General features: G+C 42.4%; 1 protein-coding gene across 2 annotated transcripts in view; it reads left to right on the top strand.

The window, feature by feature from the left end:
- LOC120990306 (cytosolic beta-glucosidase-like) overlaps positions 1 to 27,061 on the top strand; it is a 92,994-nt gene extending 65,933 nt beyond the window's left edge. For both annotated transcript variants that reach the window (XM_040419032.1, XM_040419031.1), the window contains exons 3-6: positions 1,503 to 1,730; positions 5,094 to 5,896; positions 7,474 to 7,597; positions 26,590 to 27,061. In XM_040419032.1, the coding sequence (XP_040274966.1) occupies positions 1,503 to 1,730; positions 5,094 to 5,896; positions 7,474 to 7,597; positions 26,590 to 26,789 (1,355 nt within the window). In that variant the 3' untranslated portion in view covers positions 26,790 to 27,061. The remainder of the gene's footprint in view (positions 1 to 1,502; positions 1,731 to 5,093; positions 5,897 to 7,473; positions 7,598 to 26,589) is intronic.
- Positions 27,062 to 27,637: the final 576 nt, after the last annotated feature.

The raw sequence follows: 27,637 nt of genomic DNA, 5'->3' as shown, positions 1-27,637 counted from the left end.
CAGCGCTCCAGTGAGTGAGGTGACCTCCTCTTGAGCCAATGAGGAAGTCAATTGAATTGGCTTGGGCTGCAATACCAAGCACAACCACTATACATCGTAAGGCGCTGTGCTTGGAAAGCTGTGGTGAGGCCACATTGCTCACCGCAGTGCTGCAGCCTCTTCAAACAGCCGATTGGTAGTGGTGCCGGGTGTCGGACCCCCTCCAATCAGATTTCGATGACCTATCCTGAGAATAGGCCATCAATATTGAACTCCTAGATACACTGTGACCATCACCTATTAAGAATGGTTTATATAGGTGTAATCTTGCCTGTGATAACATAAATATAGATGAGTATACAGTACAGACCAAAAGTTTGGACACACCTTCTCATTCAAAGAGTTTTCTTTATTTTCATGACTATGAAAATTGTAGATTCACACTGAAGGCATCAAAACTATGAATTAACACATGTGGAATTATATACATAACAAACAAGTGTGAAACAACTGAAAATATGTCATATTCTAGGTTCTTCAAAGTAGCCACCTTTTGCTTTGATTACTGCTTTGCACACTCTTGGCATTCTCTTGATGAGCTTCAAGAGGTAGTCCCTTGAAATGGTTTTCACTTCACAGGTGTGCCCTGTCAGGTTTAATAAGTGGGATTTCTTGCCTTATAAATGGGGTTGGGACCATCAGTTGCGTTGAGGAGAGGCAAGAAAATAGCAGCTAAGTAAAGAAAAACGAGTGGCCATCATTACTTTAAGAAATGAAGGTCAGTCAGTCAGCCGAAAAATTGGGAAAACTTTGAAAGTAAGGGCTATTTGACCATGAAGGAGAGTGATGGGGTGCTGTGCCAGATGACCTGGCCTCCACAGTCACCGGACCTGAACCCAATCGAGATGGTTTGGGGTGAGCTGGACCGCAGAGTGAAGGCAAAAGGGCCAACAAGTGCTAAGCATCTCTGGGAACTCCTTCAAGACTGTTGGAAGACCATTTCAGGGGACTACCTCTTGAAGCTCATCAAGAGAATGCCAAGAGTGTGCAAAGCAGTAATCAAAGCAAAAGGTGGCTACTTTGAAGAACCTAGAATATGACATATTTTCAGTTGTTTCACACTTGTTTGTTATGTATATAATTCCACATGTGTTAATTCATAGTTTTGATGCCTTCATAGTCATGAAAATAAAGAAAACTCTTTGAATGAGAAGGTGTGTCCAAACTTTTGGTCTGTACTATATATATATATATATATATGCGTGTGTAGCATGAGACTTCATTTTAAAAATATTTTCTGATAGATTCCCTTTAATTCTAAGAGCGGAATAGCCTGTTGGGTCTACACAGAGGCCGTCTATTGGAGAGCAATCTTATATTAGCTCTGCAGTCTTTCAGTTTCCATTAGCCATGTTTACTAAAGTGTAAAGCTATCTGCGATGTGTCCTGCAGTAATGTCCACCATGTATTTATAGTCTGCACAAAGACCTATAATAAAACACTGCCTGTTTGCCTTTCGCCAGGAGGATGGGATGCAGATGGGAAAGGCCTCAATATCTGGGATACGTTCACTCATCAGGGAGGAGATCGAGTTTTTAAGAACCAGACTGGAGATGTAGCTTGTGGCAGCTACACACTGTGGGAAGAAGATTTGAAATGCATCAAACAGCTTGGATTGACTCATTACCGCTTCTCTCTTTCCTGGTCACGTCTGTTACCTGATGGGACGACAGGTTTTATCAACCAGAAAGGTAATTGTTTCTTACGGATACAAGGTTGAAGCTTTAATCAAGGTTATTGCTATTGTCTGGCATAATTAATTCTGGGTGTTCACCAGCATCAATCTCTGTACGGGTGCAAGCGGAAGATCAAATAAATGGTCTATGGTATGTTTCCTGTCTGTTACTACCATGTCCTAATTAGAATTATATGTCATGGATTGACTTGGCGGAGCTGCTACGTTGTCTGTGTGGTCACCATTCACATGTAGAAAATGGTATGACATTTGCAATCCGGGTCGATTGTAATCTCCACATAGAAGAAGCGTTGTAATACAAAGGAGTATTACAGCATAGTGCATAATAATAATAATGAGAGTAGTGCTAGGACTACACGTACATGCAAGTCCCGGACCATAAATGATGAACTGATACACTGTTATAACGATGTAGCCTAAAGCAAGGCATAGCAGTTTTTATAGCCCTCGCTAATTACTCACGAAGGGGGTACATCATAAAGTAACCAGAAGAATAATAATGTGCACAAGTAGTCTCGATGGAGCAGTGGATGGATATGTATATTGTCGTTCCATTAAATCTCTAAGGGACGGAGATTTTATTTATTTTATGCCTTTATTTAGCGCTACTATATTCCACAGCACTTTACATCACGCTGTCCCCAATGGGGCTCACTAAGGTCCCTATCAGCATGTGTTTAGAGTGTAGGAAGAAATCGATGCAAACATGGGGAGAACATACAAACTCCATGCAGATGTTGTCCTTGGTAAGATTCAAACCTAGGACCCCAGCGTCGCAAGACACCAGTGCTAACCACTGAGCTACTATTATGGGATTATCATCTCTTATGGGATTCTGTAACTCCCATAGACATGTATAGCGCAGCAGTGTGCACGTTCATCCATTGCTTCATACAAGCTACTCCTCACAGTAGTCATGCTAGTGAGGAGAACCAGGGAATTCATGGTAAGTGTCCTATAGGTAAGGTCCCCAGCGATCAAAGATTTGCCACCTAGTCTGCTGTAATAAATGTTTTTTGTGGGAACCCCCTTTAAAAAGTAGATCCTCACCTGTATAAACTTCTCTCTTTTAGAAGATAGCAGTGTTATTTTATTTTATTGTTTCACTTTCATTAGAATTAAGAGGCAAAGGTGGTCTACTTTATGAACAGATTGCATTATCATTAAAAAGGCTGGTGGCACTACCATTGAAGAAAAAATAACAAAAAGACCTTGTTGTGGTCCTAATGATCAAAATAGCTAAGAAAGCTATGATAAAAGCCCTGTTTTGTTGAACATTATGCTCCCATCGAAGTCAGCCAGACACCATTAACATATTTTCACCTTAAAGAGGACCTTTCACCGCTCCTGACTGTTTAATAGCTTCCTACATTCCCCATGTAAGAACAATTCCGGAGCATCGATTCATATGGCTCTATGTTGTGCCATTCCTTTATTATTTCTACTAGAAGTTATGAATGAATTGCTAGAAGTCTGCAGTAAGGGTACAGAGGGGTGGTAACAAGTTGGGGGTGTGTCTCTGCACATACTCACTCTATCCAATCAGTGGTGCCATTTTCAGACTGTGCAGGTACACCCCCCCCCCCCCCAACTTGTTACCGCCCCTCTGTACCCTTCCTGCAGACTGCTAGCAACTTCTAGTAGAAATAATAAAGGAATGGAACAACATAGAGTCATAAGAATAGAGGCTCCAGAATTGTTATCACATGGGGAATGCATGAAGCTATTAAAACAGACATGTCAGGAGTAGTGAAAGGTCCTCTTTAAAGAGAACCTATCACATTTTCTGACATGTCTGTTTTAGTAACTATTTGCATCTCCCTTGTAATAACAGTTCTGGAGTATCTACTCTACTCTAATTTTGGAATCTCGTTGACAACCAAAATTGCTGCCACAGAGGGTGTTACACAGCTTTTTCAGAATCCTGTATGGCACATATATCTAGCTATCCATGAATACATCATATCTGCCTAGTTAGTCATGAGTCAGGTTGCCCAGAAGAGCAATAAGAGCTGCCTTCTTCTGCATATATTCAGTAACAAAGGGGTCTCACTGGATTTAAAGGGGGTGTCCCAGCCACTGGCACTTGAAACTATATTAGATGCAGAAGGCGCTGTCCTCTGCTCTCGTTCCGTTAATATATTAGTAGCTCACCACACAGACTATGGATAAAACTGGATGCCAAGTGCACTGACGATGCTCTCAGTACCTATGGAGCAAAAGTTGGAGACAATGTATATAATAAATGTCCTCTCTCTAGGCATGCTGTAATCTAGATGATGAGTAAAAATTAATGAAAAGACAAGTAGCCTCAAAGAACAACATGAAAATCATGAAATGTGACAAATCAATTGTATATAAAACAGATAAATTCAGGACTAATCATTTGAGATTTGACTTGTTTTATGTACATTTATGAAGAACTGATTTGTTTTATATACATCAGATGAACTCACCATGTAATGGCCATCTAATGTGTAATGTTTATGGGGCAACCTAGACGGCAGATGTCAGGGGTGATAAGAATCGGGTTGCTGGATTTCCACGTGCCCAATCATTTTTTTCTCAGGAATATAAGCCACGGCCAGAGGTGTGTGGCAGTGGCTTTCTCCTCTCTCCACTTTCAGAAAACATGCAAGCTCGAGCCGAGCTGAACAGTGTATGGGGGCTTGGGCGAGATAGCTGTTGGCTAAACACTTTTATTTCATGTGGATAGCCTTACTTTCAGTCTCCTTGAAAGCCACATACAGTTACAATGGGTGACTCTAGCACTAGAGACATTTAACAAACTAGCTTGTTGAAAAGGAACATCCTATGACATACCATGTGCTTCATTGAACTTCATTTAGCTCTTCAGTCATTGCACCTATCTGCAATGGTTGATGCCGAAGACAACATATTTTTGGAAGAGTAATGGAGGTGTGAATAATCTTGGCAGCTCCTTTTATAAGTTGTCTTTGTATAAGATGCTTCCCTTAGTCAATGGTGTTTCTGAGTATTGATATACAGGACTTGACTGGATCTGAAGAATGTGAAAATACTAGAGTCATATAGAAAAACAACAAAGCAATGGATTTTAGTGAGACTAAAAGGTTTTAAAAAATAGCCAACATGGCCAACTCTGTTCACTGCTTACTCTGAACTTATGCATGACCCAATAATGTCATACTGAGCCACCATGTATCACTCGTAGGATAGAGTCAGTAGGGCCATTTATGAGACATGTTGAATAATACCCTTATCTGGTAAACTATCTACCTTTTTATTTTAACCAAAAATATAATTTCTGAAAATAGTGGTATGATTGTTATGCCACGATGTTGCATCATATATTAACATATTGCTATCATTTTGTCAGGGGTTGATTATTATAACAAGTTGATCAACAGTCTCCTTGCCATGAATGTAACTCCACTGGTGACGCTCTATCATTTTGACATGCCTCAAGCCATAGAGGACCAAGGTGGATGGAACTCGGAGAAGACGACAGAGGTCTTTGAGCAATATGCAAGGTTTTGCTTCTCTACCTTTGGCGACAGAGTTAAATTCTGGATTACTATTAATGAGCCAATTATGGTTGCCAGGCTTGGCTATGAGCTGGGCATAATTGCCCCAGGAAAAAAGGAACCAGGCTTTGGTGCATATCAGTCAGCTCACAACATGATCATAGCCCATGCCAAAGCATGGCATGCCTACACCACCATTTTCAAAGAAAAGCAAAAAGGATTGGTCTCCATTGCTCTGAACTCTAATTGGGCAGAGCCTTTGGATCCTAATTCTAGGGATGATCAAGAAGCACGTGAGAGATATTTAATGTTTGAGCTCGATTGGTTTGCAAAGCCTATCTTCGTTGATGGGGATTATCCTGCAGTGATGAAATTGGAAATTTCCAGAAAGAGTCAAGAACAAGGATTGCCGAAATCTAGACTTCCAGAATTCACAGATGAAGAAAAAAACATGATAAGAGGCTCAGCCGATTTCTTCTGCCTAAACTATTATACTACTCGAAAAGTCAAACCACTCAATGTAAAGCAAAGTGGACCAAGTTATAGCTCCGACATGGGAGCAGAAGGAATAAAGGATCCGGAATGGGTTGAAGCTGGAGTGGAATGGCTTGCTGTTGTTCCTTGGGGCATACGTAAACTGTTGGCTTATATAAAGGTATGGAGTTTCTTCTACTGGTAATATATAGAATGAAAGACAACACCAGTTATACATGAGTATTGTACAATATTAGATCATTTAACTGAAGAGTCAGGTACTGGCCTTGGGTAATATTATAATACTAGCTAAGTATATATGAACCATCCATCTAGAAGAAAGATGTAAGATGCCATGGCTAGGTAAGATGTCTGGCCCTGTCAATCAATGGGACAGGGGGAGTGGTAAAAGGGGCAGCATGGAGGGGCCCTGGTGCACCGAGGGGCTTAGCCCCATCCCTCAGTACACCAAAGACCTAATTTATCTATCATTAAACTTGATACATCTGTGCAACTGAGATACATAAATAAGGTATCCTTTTACTCATCAGGATGAACCCTACCACGCATTGTGCCTGGTTTAATAGGGTTTATCCTGATGATAGATGCTCTTTAAAGTCGCAATATAAGTTAGATAGCTGTTGCCGATTCCCACGTACACAAGCAAGCTCAAATTGGCTGATAGGGAGAGGGGGAGTAAACCGGTGTCGGGGCCTCCTGGTGGCAGCTTGTCTCTTGTGAGAACAAAGGATACAAGTTGTGAGCCCATCTGCTATGACTTCCCTGTGAACCTGTAAGAGATCAGAACAAGAAGTGTTTTCATGGGATCACCAGGGCCTGTAGACATATTAAAACATATTTTTCACATTAAGTATTCTAGATGACTGTAAATATATTTAATTTTGTAATGCACTAATCTAATCTTGCATTAAAAGTGATTTTTGTGACTCAAGTATTGATGACCTGTCCTTAGCATAGTTTATCAATATCAGATTGGTGGGAGGGGGGGGGGGTGCAACTACTGGCACCCCTGCTGGTCAGCTCTTTTCAGAACCTCCGGCGCTAGAACCAGGCACGTTAAGCTGTCCAGGCATGGCAATTGCATTGTGAACAGGGATGTGTAGTTCAGGTTCCTGTTCCAGCTCAGAAGCTTCTGAAAACTGCTGTTCTGCAGAGGCGTGAGATTTGGTCTCCTCTGATCTGATATTGATGATCCATCTATGGACTATCTGTAAGTAGGGCTATATTCACATCTCCTTTATGGAGATCCGGCAGGCTGTTCTGGCACAGATCTTGGATCCAGCATTGCCAGATTCTCTACTTCACCGCCAGATTCTCATTGACTGTAATGAGGCCAGCGGAGATCCGACTGCTTTCCAGCATAAATGCTGGATTTCATATACAAAAACCTTTGCATGCAGTGGTATAAAAATAATAAAACTTCCAAATTGCTTGGAAAAATAGCCTTCTGGAGAGCTGGTCCTCTCAAGATATATTTAGGATATAAGGCATTGAAAACCTGCCAGAGAAAAATTGTTTCTCGATCACTGGAGGTCTTCTCAAATGGATGGCGGCTTCACTGCACTACTATAGCTACAAGACTACAATAACATAAACTATAGCATGCAACCACATACTACGCAACATTTGATGTTTTTCAACCACTATTGATGCCTGAATCGCTCACAAATATCACCACACAGCTATTAATGATGATAAAGACCATTAGCTACTCATGGTTCTCATGTATTTTCCTAGGACAAGTTTGGTGACCCAGATATCTACATCACCGAGAATGGATTTGCTCAGAATGACCCTCCAGTCCTCCAAGACACACACAGATGGGGGTACTTTCAAGAAACTTTGGGAGAAGTTCTGAAAGGTGAGACTTGTTCATAATATATGGGTCCACAAGGGAAAGTATATTGTGTAATAGTAGGACTGTATAAATGCCTGAAGACTGAAGTAATTTTGCTGTGATGTGGTGGATATCTGCATGTCATATCTAGACCAAGACAAATATGGCAGCAATGTCCATTTTTTTTTTCCTCCCTTCTTCCAAGACCATAACTTTTAAAATTTCCTATCTACATTTATGTTTTTCACAGGAAGAGTTGTCATGTTTAAGAGCACCATTTTATTATATATTGGGTGGAATGGATTACAATGCTATCCTGCCATTGTTTATTGGGGTTTTATTGTTCTGTTGCTATAGCTGTGTGAGGGCGTTTTTTGCATAACTAGCTGTAGTTTTTATTGGTACTATTTATGGGTACATATGACTAAAACATGCCTAAACTTTCGAATAACTTTACAGAATAATCTGCCAGTGTATGTACATTGGGAATAACATGTACCATTATATAACTTGTGTTTTGCATTTTTAGCTCCTTTCCTTTTTAGCAGGCTCATATGTCCCTGAGCTGCTGGGTGGAGACTAGGGGTCTGATGTCTCCCATAGACTACACATGGATACTGGAGATTCTGCTCTCTAATGCTCTTACTCACTCAGAAACACCATATAGGACATTGTAGAGAAATACTAAACACAATTGATGTGAATAAAACACTTGGGTTGAGATATAACTTGCTATACTTAGTATTAGCTGCAGCAGTATCTGTGCGTGTCTGTCTCTCTACTTCTCTCTCACTGCAGCTCACTTCACTGGCAGACCGGAAGTCTTATGTCTGGTCCGGGGTCACCTGCACCATTGCATCCATACACTGGCCTCAGTGGTGATGTGTGGTTGTCATTGTGCTCACATACCGCTTGGAGACATGTTACCACCAAGGCCAGTAAATGAACGAGACATCACACTTTTGGTCTGCCAGTGACCAGAAAGAACATTTACGAGAGCCTCAGCTCAGGAGAGAGCACCAAAGAATAGGTGGGTGCCTTTTTTTCCTCAAGGTAAACACTTTCGAGTCCATAACTAAAATTGGTATTGGGGGTCAGACAACCTGTTAATATAAATCTTCCCTGTTTACATCTTCCGTTCATGTGATGGACACACATTGCAGAACACAGCTCGATAGCTGTAGACATTACAAGAATAACAGAACAGTAGACCAATAACAGTATTAACATAAAGAAACAATGTAACATATGTGCTAAGAGTGCAACATATTGCTTAATATAATAAACTCAGCAGGGTAACACACCACAAACTATACCACGCTCAATAACTGTACTGTACCTGTTGTGGACATTGCATGACCAGGGAACCTATTTATGGACAGCATGAAAAACCAACAAAACCTAACCTTACAAAGAGCTGAGTATTACACATTGTGACATTTCAGAGAAAACACAGGGACATAGAGTTTTACGCCATTATTGCGGCATAAAAAAGTCACAATTTATGGCGCATGGCATATGTGCACCATAATTTGCAACTGTTTAAAGAGGACCTTTCACTTGTAAAAACTATGTGAACTGTATGCAGACATGTAGAGCGGCGCCCGGGGATCTCACTGCACTTACTATTATCCCCGGGCGCCGCTCCGTTCTCCCGTTATGCCCCCGGTACCTTTGCTCTGTAAGTTATAGTAGGCGGTGTCTTCCCTTGTCCTGTGGGCGTCTCCTTCTTCTAGGCTGTAGCGCTGGCCAATCGCAGCGCAGAGCTCACAGCCTGGGAGAAAAAACCTCCCAGGCTGTGAGCTGTGCGCTGCAATTGGCCAGCGCTGCAGCCTACGAGAAGGAGACGCCCACAGGACAAGGGAAGACCCGCCTACTATAACTTACAGAGCAAAGGTACCGGGGGGCATAATGGGAGAACGGAGCGGCGCCCGGGGATAATAGTAAGTGCAGTGAGATCCCCGGGCGCCGCTCTCCATGGCAGCATACTTACTTCACATAGTTTTTACAAGTGAAAGGTCCTCTTTAAGCTTCTTGCAACTTTTCTAAAGTTGTAAGGGCTCTTTCACACCTGCGTTCTTGTCTTCCGGCATAGAGTTCCGTCGTCGGGGCTCTATGCCGGAAGAATCCTGATCAGGATTATCCTAATGCATTCTGAATGGAGAGAAATCCGTTCAGGATGCATCAGGATGTCTTCAGTTCCGGAACGGAACGTTTTTTGGCCGGAGAAAATACCGCAGCATGCTGCGCTTTTTGCTCCGGCCAAAAATCCGGAACACTTGCCGCAAGGCCGGATCCGGAATTAATGCCCATTGAAAGGCATTGATCCGGATCCGGCCTTAAGCTAAACGTCGTTTCGGCCATTGCCGGAGCCGACATTTAGCTTTTTCTGAATGGTTACCATGGCTCCCAGGACGCTAAAGTCCTGGCAGCCATGGTAAAGTGTAGCGGGGAGCGGGGGAGCAGCATACTTACCGTCCGTGCGGCTCCCGGGGTGCTCCAGAGTGACGTGAGGGCGCCCCAAGCGCATGGATCACGTGATCGCATGGATCACGTCATCCATGCGCATGGGGCGCTCTGACGTCATTCTGGAGCGCCCCGGGAGCCGCACGGACTGTAAGTATACCGCTCCCCCGCTCCCCGCTCCTACTATGGCAACCAGGACTTTAATAGCGTCCTGGGTGCCATAGTAACACTGAAAGCATTTGGAAGACGGTTCCGTCTTCAAATGCTTTTAGTACACTTGCGTTTTTCCGGATCCGGCGGGCACCTCCGGCAACGGAAGTGCATGCCGGATCCCAACAACGCAAGTGTGAAAGAGGCCTAAGAGAAGTGGTGGGGCCTCACGGGAGTTGGCGGTCTTAGAGAGGCCTGCCGAATTTACTATAACTTGTGCCAGAAACTGGTGTAAGTTTTAGCTGAAGTCTACTCCACCTCCTAGCCGGTGTAGACTTTAGTTTCTGCTGCGTGGAGAGCCAGAGATGCAACTATTTTATTAAGAGGTTTCTGCCTCCTAATAAATAAGGCGCATCTCCCTCCAACGCAGGGAGATCAAGACAGGTGTATAGGAACGCCAGGAGTCACTGATAGGACCACCTCCTGGAATATAAATGTATACAATACAAGTTTTACAGAATCTTTTCCCATAAAACTATATATCAATCTGCTCAGCTCCTCCTGCTCTATAACAGGCTGCCTGCAGATTATTTAGCATTTTCATGGTGACAGGTTCCCTTTAAGTTAAGCTCAGTGGATCTGCTGAAGGTCTGAGTGAAGTGCGTCCATGTTACAACCATGGGATATTGATCTAAGCCTGGTTATATAGTTTATGCCTTACACTGCGTGCAGAATTATTAGGCAAATTAGTATTTTGACCACATCATCCTCTTTATGCATGTTGTCTTACTCCAAGCTGTATAGGCTCGAAAGCCTACTACCAATTAAGCATATTAGATGATGTGCATCTCTGTAATGAGAAGGGGTGTGGTCTAATGACATCAACACCCTATATTAGGTGTGCATAATTATTAGGCAACTTCCTTTCCTTTGGCAAAATGGGTCAAAAGAAGGACTTGACAGGCTCAGAAAAGTCAAAAATAATGAGATATCTTGCAGAGGGATGCAGCACTCTTGAAATTGCAAAGCTTCTGAAGCGTGATCATCGAACAATCAAGCGTTTCATTCAAAATAGTCAACAGGGTCGCAAGAAGCGTGTGGAAAAACCAAGGCGCAAAATAACTGCCCATGAACTGAGAAAAGTCAAGCGTGCAGCTGCCAAGATGCCACTTGCCACCAGTTTGGCCATATTTCAGAGCTGCAACATCACTGGAGTGCCCAAAAGCACAAGGTGTGCAATACTCAGAGACATGGCCAAGGTAAGAAAAGCTGAAAGATGACCACCACTGAACAAGACACACAAGCTGAAACGTCAAGACTGGGCCAAGAAATATCTCAAGACTGATTTTTCTAAGGTTTTATGGACTGATGAAATGAGAGTGAGTCTTGATGGGCCAGATGGATGGGCCCGTGGCTGGATTGGTAAAGGGCAGAGAGCTCCAGTCCGACTCAGACGCCAGCAAGGTGGAGGTGGAGTACTGGTTTGGGCTGGTATCATCAAAGATGAGCTTGTGGGGCCTTTTCGGGTTGAGGATGGAGTCAAGCTCAACTCCCAGTCCTACTGCCAGTTTCTGGAAGACACCTTCTTCAAGCAGTGGTACAGGAAGAAGTCTGCATCCTTCAAGAAAAACATGATTTTCATGCAGGACAATGCTCCATCACACGCGTCCAAGTACTCCACAGCGTGGCTTGCAAGAAAGGATATAAAAGAAGAAAATCTAATGACATGGCCTCCTTGTTCACCTGATCTGAACCCCATTGAGAACCTGTGGTCCATCATCAAATGTGAGATTTACAAGGAGGGAAAACAGTACACCTCTCTGAACAGTGTCTGGGAGGCTGTGGTTGCTGCTGCACGCAATGTTGATGGTGAACAGATCAAAACACTGACAGAATCCATGGATGGCAGGCTTTTGAGTGTCCTTGCAAAGAAAGGTGGCTATATTGGTCACTGATTTGTTTTTGTCTTGTTTTTGAATGTCAGAAATGTATATTTGTGAATGTTGAGATGTTATATTGGTTTCACTGGTAAAAATAAATAATTGAAATGGGTAAATATTTGTTTTTTGTTAAGTTGCCTAATAATTATGCACAGTAATAGTCACCTGCACACACAGATATCCCCCTAAAATAGCTAAAACTAAAAACAAACTAAAAACTACTTCCAAAAATATTCAGCTTTGATATTAATGAGTTTTTTGGGTTCATTGAGAACATGGTTGTTGTTCAATAATAAAATTAATCCTCAAAAATACAACTTGCCTAATAATTCTGCACTCCCTGTATGCATAAAAGCACTTTTGTTAATCCCAGGACATCTTCTTCACCTTATATTGTAACAGAGAAGTACACTCTAATGTCACCATTAGGCACTTTAGCTATTACCTTGATGCACTGCATCTATATCAGGTTTTGTCATAAAAGTGTAAAAATTGGTCTGATGGTGAAGATTAAAATATAAATGCCTGAGAAAAGCTGAATGGATCCTGACAAAAAGTATGTTCCTGGGTGAACTCTATTGTGTTCCCATTTCTTGAAGTTTAAAATTGTTCCAATGACTCAAAAATTATTCAAAAGTTGCTAAATAAATAGATTTACCTAAAACTTTATATGTTATTTATTCTTATTCTGGGGTTGAGCATTGAAGGGGTTAATGTCCTGCTCAGTCCAACATCCGTCATGAAGAGACACTGTTGTACAGCAAGAAAGACAACTGTGCAGCAGAGTCAGCAATGCCCGATCAGATGAGAGAGCGAGGCTGGACATCCCCTTTAAAGATAGGTCATCAGTATCTGATCGGTGGTGGTCTGACCGATCCAGCTGTTTGACAAGGCATCGGTGCTCACTTCTATGGGGCTGAGCATGATGCCAACCACAGCCATCATACAATGTACGGCGCTGTGCTTGGTAAGCTGAGAGTAGGCCCTCACAGCACTCACAGGAGCCGGTGCCTTCTCAAACAGCCGAGCGTTGGACCCCCACTGATCAGATATTGATGACCTACCCTGAGCATAGGTCATCAGTATCAAAATCCCAGAAAAACTGTAACAGAAAAAAAAAAAAGCAGACACATGGGGACAGTGACTATCCCTCCTGCTGCGGGCCACGTAGAAGCCTACAGCCTGTGTATATGCACGATAGTCTAACAGGGTTTTCGGGAGGAGAATATAAAGGTAGGTCATCGACATCTGGCTAGAACAGACATATGAGTAACAAGTATGTCCATTCTAGTTAGACCCAATTGTTACATGTCGAGCCATAGTTGTGATACTATTATATATATATATATATATATATATATATATATATATATTTTCTATGTTTTAAAAAAAAAAATTGATTTTTTTTTTGAGGAGGCTTGGAGAGTTTATGTTCTCAAAATTTCTTGAACTTAATTTCACTTTTTTGTCTCATTATTCAATTTCTGATCACTTACATGATACTCTCGCTGCCTGTCAGTGTTACATTGACTGGCAGAATGTTAGACGCAGAATGTTTCTCCGCTGATTCTTGTGTGGAAAATCCACAACATGATATAATACCAGCTAAGTAGATGAGATTTTCAAAATGTCATGTATATGGTGCAGAAATGTTCCACATAAAATTGACCTGCGGTGAAATTAGCGTCAATTGCTTGTGCGGATTTCACCCTGTGCAATGTACAGATCTGCGACAGAATCCACGACAAAATCTGCAAGTAACACATCCAGATTTTGGTGTTGATTTGGTGAGGAAATGCACCAAAAGCTGCATGAAAATCCACAAAAACGACACTACTCGCCTAGGCCTTTGAGCTGCCAATGTTTTTATTGTGTCAGTTGTGGAACTGCATATCTCAGCACGCGCTGTCGGAAAAGTCGGAATATATACCGCATGATACCCTGCTGATTTTTCTGGATTAAAACATTACATTACTCTTATCATTTTGAAAGTGTGATATACGTGTAATTATCTCCATGCTGCCTCCTCATAGACTGGAGAGGGCAGTGTTCTTCCACGTCTCCAGTGCTATATCTGAAGGATTAAAGCCGGCGTCTTTGAGATTCCTACAGAATGTGCCCGACTTCTAGATGCTAAGCATGTACACCTGTTCAAAAGTTGTTCTAGGAAAGGGAGATTAAGCCGATATGAAAAATGTCTTCACTTAAATAAAAAGCTTTTTTCCCGAACTTTCCATTCATTAACATAGGCAATGTATATAAATGACGGTAATAAATGCGGGATGAGAGCTCCTCTGCATGCAGCAAGGACAGCTTTGTTCTAAACGGAAGCACATCTCTCATGAAATCCTTTTACATCCCGGAGATGCGTGGAAGGTACGGCACAAGCCTCTGCTGCAATCAGACACAAACACACGCCGTTCCTACTTTCAGGAACATGTAGCTGGCATCCGAAAAAAGAGACATTTGAAACCCATGTGCTGAGTCACAAGAAGCTTCAATGCTTGACTCCCCTGAGCTAAAATGTAATAAATTCAGAATTTGGGGAGGATTTAGCTAATGGGCTGGAGGGGCAGGAGACGCCGGGGCTGCTGTACTCCAGCTACTTTCACACTAGCGTTTTTGTTTTCCGGTATTGAGTTCCGTCCTAGGGTCTCAATATCGGAAAAGAACTGATCAGTTTTATTCTAATGCATTCTGAATGGAGAGCAATCCGTTCAGTATTCATCAGGAGGCATCAGTTCAGTCCCTCTTACGTTTTTTGGCTGGAGAAAATAGCGCAGCATGCTGCAGTTTTCTCTCCGGACAAAAATCCTGAACACTTGCCGGAATCCCGGATACAGCATTAATTTCCATTGAAATGCATTAATGCCTGTTCCGGCCCCAAGTGTTCCGGCAAAATGGATCCGGTTTTGCGGTCTGCGCTGACCTTTAAAAATGAGAAAAAAATAAATACCGGATCTGTTTTTCCGGTATTGCAATGCATTTGTGAGACGGATCCGCATCCGGATCCGTCTTACAAATACATCCATTTGTGTCCGGATTGCAGGATCCGGCAGGCAGTTCCGCAAGTGTGAAAGTACCCTAAGGCCCCTTTCACACGGGCGAGTATTCGGATCCACTTGATCGCGCAGCCGGCATCTCTTCTGTCTCCTTCTTTGCTGATTGCAGGAAAAGGACCTGTGGTGACGTCACTCCGGTCATCACATGATCTTTTACCATGGTGATGGATGATGTGATGGACCATGTGATGACCGGAGTGACGTCACCACAGGTCCTTTTCCTGCAATCAGCAAAGAAGGAGACAAGAGATGCCGGCTGCACGATCAAGTGGATTAAGGTGAGTTAAATAATTTATTTTATTTTTTTAACCCCTCCAGCCCTATTTTACTAAGCATTCTGTATTAAGAATGCTATTATTTTCCCCTATAACTATGTTATAAGGGAAAATAATACAATCTACAGAACACCGATCCCAAGCCCGAACTTCTGTGAAGAAGTTCGGGTTTGATACCAAACATGCGCGATTTTTCTCACGCGAGTGCAAAACGCATTACAATGTTTTGCACTCGCGCTGAAATATCGCGCATATTCCCACAACGCACCCGCACCTTTTCCCGCAACGCCCGTGTGAACTCAGCCTAAATGATCCCAAAAACTTCTTACAAAGTATTTGTGCACTTCCAAAGTCACGACATGCTAGCAAGTACTATTCTGAATGTCCTCCTAGAAGGGGACCAGATAGAGTGGCTGTTTGGGAATCTGTCTCTATGTTTTTATATATGCATGGCCTTATGTCGAAAGGAGTCATGACTATATGGCACCTCTCAGCAAATCAGTCTGGAAGGCTTTGTCAGTGAACTGCGCCCAGTTTAGGCCCTTGTTAAGCGGGTGCAATAGACTACTCCACTAACTTGCAGAAGATTTCATGCAAAATCACCCCGAAACAGCTGCAGATGATGTGCTGGCTTAGTTATCATACAAGTTATTTCTCAAGACCTGTTTCAAGGGTCAAACATTGACTTATAGGATAGCTGCCTTACATCTGGTAGCATTAGAGGCTAAGCTTGCTAAGAACATATTTGTATACCCTCTTCCCAGAATTCCAGAGGAGCGTTGCTGGGCCTGTAAGACTATGCATGCCAATTAGACGCTCTCCATAAGAGAAATATTATCCCCCAAATGCAAAATCTTATGCGCCCCAGTCTATGGCTTCATGCAGTTAACTGTATTATAGCTCTGTTTATGGAAGGACTTTGGGCTTTACCTCCCTATGCCTCCAATTTTCATCAGATGCCTTATTTACTAAGCTTTCTCCCGTAGAAGCTGAGTTACTGTGGGAGAATAGCTCTGTACATAAATCACCTGATAGAAACTGGTAGGGCAACATGCAGAGTTCCTGTGGCGCCGTATTAAAGGGAATCTGTCACCATGATTTTGGACTATTAACTTTAGTAATATACAGTCGTAGCCAAAAGTTTTGAGAATTAGATAAATATTGGAAATTGGAAAAGTTGCTGATTAAGTTTTTATAATAGCAATTTGCATATACTCCAGAATGTTATGAAGAGTGATCAGATGAATTGCATAGTCCTTCTTTGCCATGAAAATTAACTAAATCCCCAAAAAAACTTTCCAGTGCATTTCATTGCTGTCATTAAAGGACCTGCTGAGATCATTTCAGTAATCGTCTTGTTAACTCAGGTGAGAATGTTGACGAGCACAAGGCTGGAGATCATTATGTCAGGCTGATTGGGTTAAAATGGCAGACTTGACATGTTAAAAGGAGGGTGATGCTTGAAATCATTGTTCTTCCATTGTTAACCATGGTGACCTGCAAAGAAACGCGTGCAGCCATCATTGTGTTGCATAAAAATGGCTTCACAGGCAAGGATATTATGGCTACTAAGATTGCACCTCAATCAACAATTTATAGGATCATCAAGAACTTCAAGGAAAGAGGTTCAATTCTTGTTAAGAAGGCTTCAGGGCGTCCAAGAAAGACCAGCAAGCGCCAGGATCGTCTCCTAAAGAGGATTCAGCTGCAGGATCGGAGTGCCACCAGTGCAGAGCTTGCTCAGGAATGGCAGCAGGCAGGTGTGAGCGCATCTGCACGCACAGTGAGGCCAAGACTTTTGGAAGATGGCCTGGTGTCAAGAAGGGCAGCAAAGAAGCCACTTCTCTCCAAAAAAAACCATCAGGGACAGATTGATCTTCTGCAGAAAGTATGGTGAATGGACTGCTGAGGACTGGGGCAAAGTCATATTCTCCGATGAAGCCTCTTTCTGATTGTTTGGGGCATCAGGAAAAAGGCTTGTCCGGAGAAGAAAAGGTGAGCGCTACCATCAGTCCTGTGTCATGCCAACAGTAAAGCATCCTGAGACCATTCATGTGTGGGGTTGCTTCTCATCCAAGGGAGTGGGCTCACTCACAATTTTGCCCAAAAACACAGCCATGAATAAATAATGTTACCAAAACACCCTCCAACAGCAACTTCTTCCAACAATCCAACAACAGTTTGGTGAAGAACAATGCATTTTCCAGCACGATGGAGCACCGTGCCACAAGGCAAAAGTGATAACTAAGTGGCTCGGGGACCAAAAAGTTGACATTTTGGGTCCATGGCCTGGAAACTCCCCAGATCTTAATCCCATTGAGAACTTGTGGTCAATCCTCAAGAGGCGGGTGGACAAACAAAAACCCACTAATTCTGACAAACTCCAAGAAGTGATTATGAAAGAATGGGTTGCTATCAGTCAGGAATTGGCCCAGAAGTTGATTGAGAGCATGCCAAGTCGAATTGCAGAGGTCCTGAAAAAGAAGGGCCAACACTGCAAATACTGACTTTTTGCATAAATGTCATGTAATTGTCGATAAAAGCCTTTGAAACGTATGAAGTGCGTGTAATTATATTTCACTACATCACAGAAACAACTGAAACAAAGATCTAAAAGCATTTTAGCAGCAAACTTTGTGAAAACTAATATTTGTGTCATTCTCAAAACTTTTGGCTACGACTGTAGGAGTGTTACTCAACTCATACACCAGATGTATCCCTAGGCCCCCATTCATACTTCGTCGGGTGTGATGAATTGCTAGTAGTCTGCAGTAAGGGTACAGAGGGGTGGTAACCAGTTGGGGGGGTGTCCCTTCACAGTCTGACAATGGCAGCACTGATTGGATAGAGTGAGACTGTGCAGGTACACACCCCCTACTGGTTACCTCCCCTCTGTACCGTTACTGCAGACTGCTAGCAATTCATTCATAACTTGTAGTAGAAATAATAAAGGAACAGCACAACATAAAGCTATAAGAATAGATGTTCCAGAATTGTTATTACAAGGAGAATGCATGAAGCTATTAAAACAGGCAGGTCAGGAGTGGTGACAGGTCCTCTTTAAAGTGGCCTTTCTAACCAACCTGCATCAGAAAAGTAGAATATACTGCATGTGGCGACTTTTTACACTTACCGTACCTGGACAGTGGCTAAGAGGAGTCTCAACATGCATGACATTTTATTTTTTTATTTTTTTGCCACAAAGCAAGTTTAAATGTATGACATCCATAAGGTGGCGTGAAGAGGAGAAATGTCTATGTTTATGGATTGATCTTGTGGCATAGAGAGACTCAGCCACATGGACAGGTTTCAGCCACATGGACAGGTTTCCTGATGCAGTTTTTTTAGTTTTGGCTTCCAATACTGCATTCAGAAAAGCTGACTGTGTGCCTGTAGCCTTAAAAAGATTGTACAATTCCTTAATATTGCTTATTAGGATACGTTGTTCATAAGGAAGTGATTTTAACTTTATCAATTCCCAGTGTGTGCCTTTCTCCTGAGTGTTAATTAAAGGGAACTTGTCACCATGAAAATGCAGTCATGTCTGCCAGCAGAATGTTATAGAGCAGGAGGAGCTGAGAAGATTGATATCTAGTTATATGAAGAAAGATTCAGTATAGGTTGTCATTTATTGATGTCAATTTCTGCTCATGCTGAGTTTAGGAGTCCAGTGGGCGGTCCTAACAAGTGACTGACAGCTATGTTTGTATACACACATACGGGGAAGGCTATCAGTCACTATGTTGGACTATGAAGGCCGACATGACTTCTAAATGTTTATATGCCATATTTATCAAGTGATGTGTCAGCAGTTTTTAGATTGATCTTTTGGCATAGAGAGACTTGTTGTCTTTGGTTGGAAACAAAGAAGTCTAAGAGATTGTCCGGCTTCCTATCTGATACTCTTTCAAAGTCCACTATTTTAAGATACAAAACCCAGGACAGAGCTAATTTAAGCAATATCTTGGTTCATCCAAGCAATTTCCCAGTCAGCCTTGAAATTGGTCTTTACTCTCAAAACATCACTGCTTTTTGTGGTTCCATTTTTCTAGTAAAATGATGGACACCGTAAACCCCATTGCAAGATATTGTTGTCCATTATGTATCGGGGATTTGTCACAGCCAGAATTTAGTTTTTCTGCTCTTATGATGTAGCTTAAGTAGGGTACTGGCTATCCTTTAAGAGACCAGCCCTGTATGGAAACTTACTGGAAGTGCTCCATGGTATGGTGACTTTTTGGCAATGCTCCTTGGAAAAACAATACGCAAAGTGTTATCTCCCAAGGTTCCCAAAGAGAACCATCTCGCTAGCGTCGCCTTATGGAAGTAGCTCCCTATGAGTCAAAATCTGACTTTTTAACAAGCCTTGGGACATGACAATAGAAAATAACCAAACCAAATATCCATCTGTAGACAGCTGGGTGCTTGCCCATCATCAGTATGGAGTAGGATTCTGGCTGGCTGAGTGCGATGAAAAATGTATGGGAGTGGAGGTCCATCCTACAAATATTTAGACCTATGGGATACTTGGGTAGAGAGTATACATCATTGCCTTAGAGACCTTGTGAGACAGTTTTTTTTGCACACCGTGTGGTTGAGGGGAGGAGGTAGGAGTTGTAAGACTGAGTTTTGTGTATTTTAGAAGACAAAGAGTTGATTGTACTACAGGCTGTTCTCTACTGTACACCACCAGCCGGAACATTAAAGGTTTTCTTCAAGCAAATTAAATATAAAAACTGGCTAGAACATACTAAAACTACAAGTTATACTCACCTCTATCGACCCCCCCTTTGTTGCGTCCCTTCTGCTCTGCACTTCCTGTCCTGCCTCGACACAACAGGAAACACTAGGAAAGCCACGTTCAGCCAATCACTGTGATATTCTATAAAAACCATCTGTTGTCAGACATTGTTCTGCATTGTTTCACATTTTTGGAAAAGCAGTTAGAAATATTTCTATGGAATCTTCCCAGAAAACAGCAGTGTCCTTTCTAGTTTTCACGTTGAGAAATGTAATATTGACATGAAGCCTATGGTCCGCCATATACAGCATCCCACAGAACGTGGTGTATACACTCCACGTGAAATACAAAAACATATGGGACTACATTATGGTCCCATAGACTTCTATAGGAGCTGTAATATGACATAGGCATATGCCCTACTACCATTTTACCAGTCTTGTGTGACAACACATCATGGCGTCCATTACAGTGCCAACAGGAGTTGTCACCAAGCTATTCACAAACCCCGAATGGCTTATGCATCAGTTTTATTGTGTTCTTTTTTTCTCTTTGCTGCTCTTCTGCCAGGAGTTACAGCAGCTCTGTATCTCTAGCTTTATGTTAACGAACCAGGAAGCTCAGGATGAATTATAGGAATCTTCCAGTCTGAGGAATATTTTAAACTGTGCTGCTGATGGTGGCGATTATCTTCAGTAAGTGGCTTTAATCTACTGATGCCATCTGAAGTAGCATTTAAAGCAGACCCATCAATTATGGAAGACTTTCACTTAGAGCATTTTTCTCTAAAGCACTCAAATATATATATATAGCATAGGGGGTGATGGAAAAAGGAAAGACAGATCAGCTTAACAAAACCCGAAATGTTTGACCATGATTCTGTGCAGTAGTTCTGGAGTTCTGGATCGCTCTTCGGATTAGGTAATGAAAGAGTTTTTCTCTGGTTTTCCCGCCTGCCCAATGAACCCTATTGACTAGGCAGAGATCTGGCCGCTACCGGACAAATATACTGGGAACCGGTCGGACAAAAACCGCTTCGCGCAATGGTTTTCATCCAGCTGATTCCTGGCATTGTATGCCGGATCAGCCGCAGGTGTGAAACTAGCTTTAGAGATTGATGAATTATACTGCGAGTCCCATTGGGGACAGGGACTGTTGAGTGAAATGCATGAATGGAAAACCAGATCTCCATCACCTCCCGACCCAGTTCACAGATTTAGTTCTGACCAGACCTGTTTAATTTGTAATTGACACAATTCACCCAGGGTTCATGGTAAAGGAAGGTCCATCCTTTCTTGAAATACCAATGATACATCCACAAAATCTTGTTTCATACCACTTTCGTGTTTCGGAAGCACTCCACACCTTTAGTCATAGTGATGTAAAGCGTCTTTTCTTACAAGTCAGCATTTTGGCTGTCCCACTGTTGTTCCTCCTAGGAAATGTTGTCAAGTTTGTGTACGGGCAGGCTTTATGAACATGAGAAGTGGTAACACCCTTTTATCTATCTATTGTATACCATCCCAGGAGGAATAACAGAGGAACAACCCAGCATTCTAAGAAAAGATGCTGCAGAATTGTTATTTCATGTGAAACTGTTTACTAGGGCTACTTTTACACTTGTGTTAGTAAATCCGGTATTGGGATCCGGCAGATGAACTCCATACCGGAATTAAACGGATTTGTTTTGATTTTGCACATCAGGATGCCTCCATTCCGTTAGGATGCGGTTGTCTGCAATCAAAACAGAAAAAAACGGATCCATCACTAAATACATTGAAAGTCAATGGGTGACGGATCTTTTTTTTTTTTAGGCTACATTGTTTTTAGTGCCGGATCTCTTTTTTTATGACCGGACACAAATCAGCAGTTTGCAGCGGTTTTGTGTCCGGTCACAAAACAGAATGCTGCTGGAACGGAACACATCCCGATGCATTTCTGAACGGATCTCTTTCCGTTCAGAATTTATGAGGACTAAACGGAAATGTATTTTTCCGGTATTTAGATCCTCTGCCGCATCTCAATAGCGGGAAACAACAACGCAAGTGTTAAAGTAGCCTAAGGCTAGTTTTTTTCCACACTACTATTAAAAACATCACATCATCGTCTCCGGCCTAGCCAGAAATGGAGCACTGCCTGGTCCTATTGACTATAATGGGGCCTGGCCGGGATCTGCCCTTTTTCTCTTTTTCTGACACTAATGCCGGGATTCGGCTGGACAAAAAAACAATGCTTGCACCAGCAGAAACCATGCACTGATGCCATGAACAGGTCCCATCATAGTCAAGTGGCTCCGGTGGAGAAAGGCAGTGTCCGGCTGTGCCACATGCGATGAATTCCAGCAGGTTGTTCCTCTGACAGATTATTTTAAAACTATTGTGAAACAGACAGGTCAGGAGAGGTGGCAGAAGCTTTCTTGGCATGGAAACCATGGAGAATGCAACCTATCCTTTGAGATGATTCTTGAAGCATATTGGTCAAGCCCTCGAGGATCTTATCTCATCACATGATTCACATCATATACGTCCCAGCAGATGAGTCTGACAGAGACCACATAGTGGCATTGTCACCCACTGTGTCCCATGTAAAGGAGAAGCGTATGTTAGTGTTACGTTTTTGTGTTACGTATACTTATATGCCAGACGGAGACTAAAGGGACGCTCTTTTGGCTTCCTTTGGGCTAACGTACCTCTATGTCGGGAGTACACTTAACCTGATAGGGTAACTGCATTGTCACAGCCAGATAACGTCTTTTATTGAATGGCATCTTCAGCACCTCCCGAATCCTCTAAATCACACAGTAATTATAGCCGGGGGTCTTGCAACATGTTCGAATGCTTTAAGTAATGTGTAGCTGGTGAGACACCTTAAGAATAGTGTGATACATCTCGCCTGTTCGCTCCTGCTCTTTTCTTCTTAATATAGTCTTCAGGTACGAGTGAATGTTCTTGAAACTTAAGAAGAGCAGCGCTTATCGCATTTGTTCCAGTTTCCTTGGATCCACAGTCATTCCATTCTGTCTGTTATCTTAAAATTCCACTCAGTTTTAAGGAGAAGTTGAGCACACAAAGGTTGCTTTTTACTTTACTTTCACTGCTTCAGTGCTTCATAAATCATATTGGCATATCACGCTATTACATTTCTTTGCCTTTTTTCTCGGTTTCTTTGGATGGATTATAGAAGTTCTACTTGGATGTGTGTGTTTTTTTTCTACAGTATTTGGAGTAGTTGTGCTCTTATTTGTTGGATAAACATTTTTCTTGAGAAGATTACATTAACTACAAATATCATATAATTTGTTATACGACATGAACACAATTTTACATCTAGAATGTATTTGCAAGAAAAGTTGCAAATGTGTGAACACTTATCTCGTACTGATTCTGAAGGCGGCCATACGTTGCCAATAGCGGTGGACGGCTATTTCTTCTGACATCCTCATAGATACAGATGTATCCACCATTGTTTTCACTGGATTGATGCGTTAACGCAACACAAAATAACGCTGGCTACATCTGTATGCTCGATTTGGCTCAGCGTGCATGTCATATCATATAAATAGGGAGAGGGGAATAACCCACTGCCAGACACCTGCTTTCAGCTTTCCCTCAACATCTGCCAAAAATTTGAGTTGCATCGGAATCCAATTTGTTGGCAAATGTTGAGGACAAAGTGAGAGAAATTGAAAAGATTAGTAAAAAAATGAGAATAAAGAAAAAAAAATATGAGTTCAAAGGCTACTTTCACACTAGCTTTTTTGCTGGATGCCGCAGGGTCCAGCAAAAACATTCCGTTACTGATAATACAACCATCTGCATCTGTTATGAATGGATCCGGTTGTATTATCTTTAACATAGCCGTCCCCATTGACTTGCATTGGGGGTCATGCCGGATCCGTCTTGTTCCGCATCCCAGGATGGAAAGCAAACTACAACATGTTGAGGTTTGTTCTCAAGTCTGGGAACGCAACTAAACGGAATGGAATGCATTTTGGAGCATTGCGTTCTGTTCAGTTCAGTTTTGTCCCCATTGACAATGAATGGGGACAAAACTGAAGCATTTTTTTTCCGGTATTGAGCCCCTATGACGGATCTCAATACTGAAAAACGTAAACGCTAGGATGAAAGTACCCTAAGAGACCATGTCATACACAGATTTCCAGGCCAATTGAAGTACTTTCGATTTGGGTAGAATCAATTTAGACCAGTTGACCAATTCAGCCAAATCGAATCCGATTTGAATTTTGAGCGATTTGCTCATCTCTAGTGGGGACATACATACATATTAGATGATCGTCTGGTCCGGGCGAAATTGGCGGGTTCAAATGGCATTCATCTAATTTGTACGGGCAGCTTTAGTTACACTCTGTGTATTGTTCACTATTCTGCGGGTTTCACAGCAGAAATCTCCCCAACATTCAGTGTCTGCAAAGAGCTTGTTGTTCTGGAGGTTCAGGCATCTTACTGGATTCAGATGTAGAAATATTTAACCATTTCACTCTATTATAGAAGATTAGCTATGCTGTCTGACAACAAGCTTGTTTACTGTTTCCCCCAGAAAAAAATGCCACCTTTATAAAAATAAAAGTAAGAAATCAGCTAAATAAAATGCCACTCTTAATATAAAACTACACTGCTCAAAAAAATAAAGGGAACACTTAAACAACACAATGTAACTCCAAGTCAATCACACTTCTGTGAAATCAAACTGTCCACTTAGGAAGCAACACTGAGTGACAATCAATTTCACATGCTGTTGTGCAAATGGGATAGACAACAGGTGGAAATTATAGGCAATTAGCAAGACACCCCCAATAAAGGAGTGGTTCTGCAGGTGGTAACCACAGACCACTTCTCAGTTCCTATGCTTCCTGGCTGATGTTTTGGTCACTTTTGAATGCTGGCGGTGCTTTCACTCTAGTGGTAGCATGAGACGGAGTCTACAACCTACACAAGTGGCTCAGGTAGTGCAGCTTATCCAGGATGGCACATCAATGCGAGCTGTGGCAAGAAGGTTTGCTGTGTCTGTCAGCGTAGTGTCCAGAGCATGGAGACGCTACCAGGAGACAGGCCAGTACATCAGGAGACGTGGAGGAGGCCGTAGGAGGGCAACAACCCAGCAGCAGGACCGCTACCTCTGCCTTTGTGCAAGGAGGAACAGGAGGAGCACTGCCAGAGCCCTGCAAAATGACCTCCAGCAGGCCACAAATGTGCATGTCTCTGCTCAAACGGTCAGAAACAGACTCCATGAGGGTGATTTGAGGGCCCGACGTCCACAGGTGGGGGTTGCGCTTACAGCCCAACACCGTGCAGGACGTTTGGCATTTGCCAGAGAACACCAAGATTGGCAAATTCGCCACTGACGCCCTGTGCTCTTCACAGATGAAAGCAGGTTCACACTGAGCACATGTGACAGATGTGACAGAGTCTGGAGACGCCGTGGAGAACGTTCTGCTGCCTGCAACATCCTCCAGCATGACCGGTTTGGCATTGGGTCAGTAATGGTGTGGGGTGGCATTTCTTTAGAGTGCCGCACAGCCCTCCATGTGCTCGCCAGAGGTAGCCTGACTGCCATTAGGTACAGAGATGAGATCCTCAGACCCCTTGTGAGACCATATGCTGGTGCGGTTGGCCCTGGGTTCCTCCTAATGCAAGACAATGCTAGACCTCATGTGGCTGGAGTCTGTCAGCAGTTCCTGCAAGACGAAGGCATTGATGCTATGGACTGGCCCGCCCGTTCCCCAGACCTGAATCCAATTGAGCACATCTGGGACATCATGTCTCGCTCTATCCACCAACGTCACGTTGCACCACAGACTGTCCAGGAGTTGTCAGATGCTTTAGTCCAGGTCTGGGAGGAGATCCCTCAGGAGACCGTCCGCCACCTCATCAGGAGCATGCACAGGTGTTGTAGGGAGGTCATACAGGCACGTGGAGGCCACACACACTACTGAGCCTCATTTTGACTTGTTTTAAGGACACTACATCAAAGTTGGATTAGCCTGTAGTGTGTTTTTCCACTTTAATTTTGAGGGTGACTCCAAATCCAGACCTCCATGGGTTAAAAAATTTGATTTCCATTTTTTTCTTTTTGTGTGATTTTGTTGTCAGCACATTCAACTATGTAAAGAACAAAGTATTTCAGAAGAATATTTAATTAATTCAGATCTAGGATGTGTTATTTTTGTGTTCCCTTTATTTTTTTGAGCAGTGTATAATGCTTGTATTATACTATACAAAGGGTATCATAAATACTCATAGCTTTGTATTACTTACTCACCATATGCTATATACTAATATCCTTTTAGAATTTTACAACTGGGAAAAATGTACTGATGTATGTAATAATAATCATTAACACATTGCATCTGTTTTCTTGGCAGCTATCAAACAAGATGAGGTGAAGGTTAAAGGTTATTTTGCTTGGTCCCTACTTGACAACTTTGAATGGATTTCTGGCTACAGTGTTCGGTTTGGATTGTTCCATGTGGATTTTAACCAGCCGAATCTTCCAAGAACGCCGTACTTTTCTGCTATTGAGTATGCCAAAGTAGTAAAAGGAAATGAATTGATTTATAAGTAGAATATGTGCCAACTTCCTCTTATTGTGATGTTTGTTTTTTTTTTTGGAGATACTGGAGAACACACTTGTGTCATGTTCAATGGAACAGTATTTTTTCAGAAATACGTAAGAGCTAAGTACTTTTTTACATACTAATTGATTTCTAGCCTCCTGGCCCCTGCCGTATTCATGGAAAGTTACTTCAGACTTCATGAACACGGCAGTCAGATACCAGGTACCACTAACCAACTACATTACAAGGAAAAAAAGGGGAAAGAACCAATAAAATACCTTGCTATATACTCCTAAATGTGTCTTTTAACTCTTTAGATCTGTTTGGGCTATTGCCTAGACACAGGTCTACCAGGAAATCAGTGAGAACAGAGGAACCTATTACCTCGCTGTGACTGGTGTTGTCACCCATAAAGTGGTGTAAGTGGTAATACACATTAAATGAACATTGACCAAACCTACTGATTTCTAAGAGACACTCCAACCTCCAACTGGTTTCCAACAGCTGGGGTAAAGAAGGTTCGGGAAAGTCAGATTTCAACATGTTTGATCCTTTTGATCTCAAAGATAAGCCACTGCCAGTGCTGTCTGGCAGAAGCTTAGTCCCCCTCTCTATTGAGAACACATGCTGCTGAGCTCAGTGTTCATGGGAGGAGAGGTGCCAGGAATACCTCCTCTCCAAGCAAGTGTTTAGCCAGGTGTTTTACAAGTCAACCACAAAAAGCAGCCCCCTGCTTCCCTTCTGTGGGTTGTACAGGATAATAACAAACGTATGAGGATTAGGGTTATCTTATCTTCCCTGCCAGTCGAGTGGGCAGTAATGTTGTGTGTGCCAGCATGCTTTGTTCGATTCAACA

This window comes from Bufo bufo, chromosome 2 (assembly GCF_905171765.1).
Source record: "Bufo bufo chromosome 2, aBufBuf1.1, whole genome shotgun sequence".
Classification (NCBI taxonomy): domain Eukaryota; kingdom Metazoa; phylum Chordata; class Amphibia; order Anura; family Bufonidae; genus Bufo; species Bufo bufo.
The sequence above is the reverse complement of the archived record's forward strand: the minus strand, read 5'-3'. Positions and strand labels throughout refer to the sequence as shown.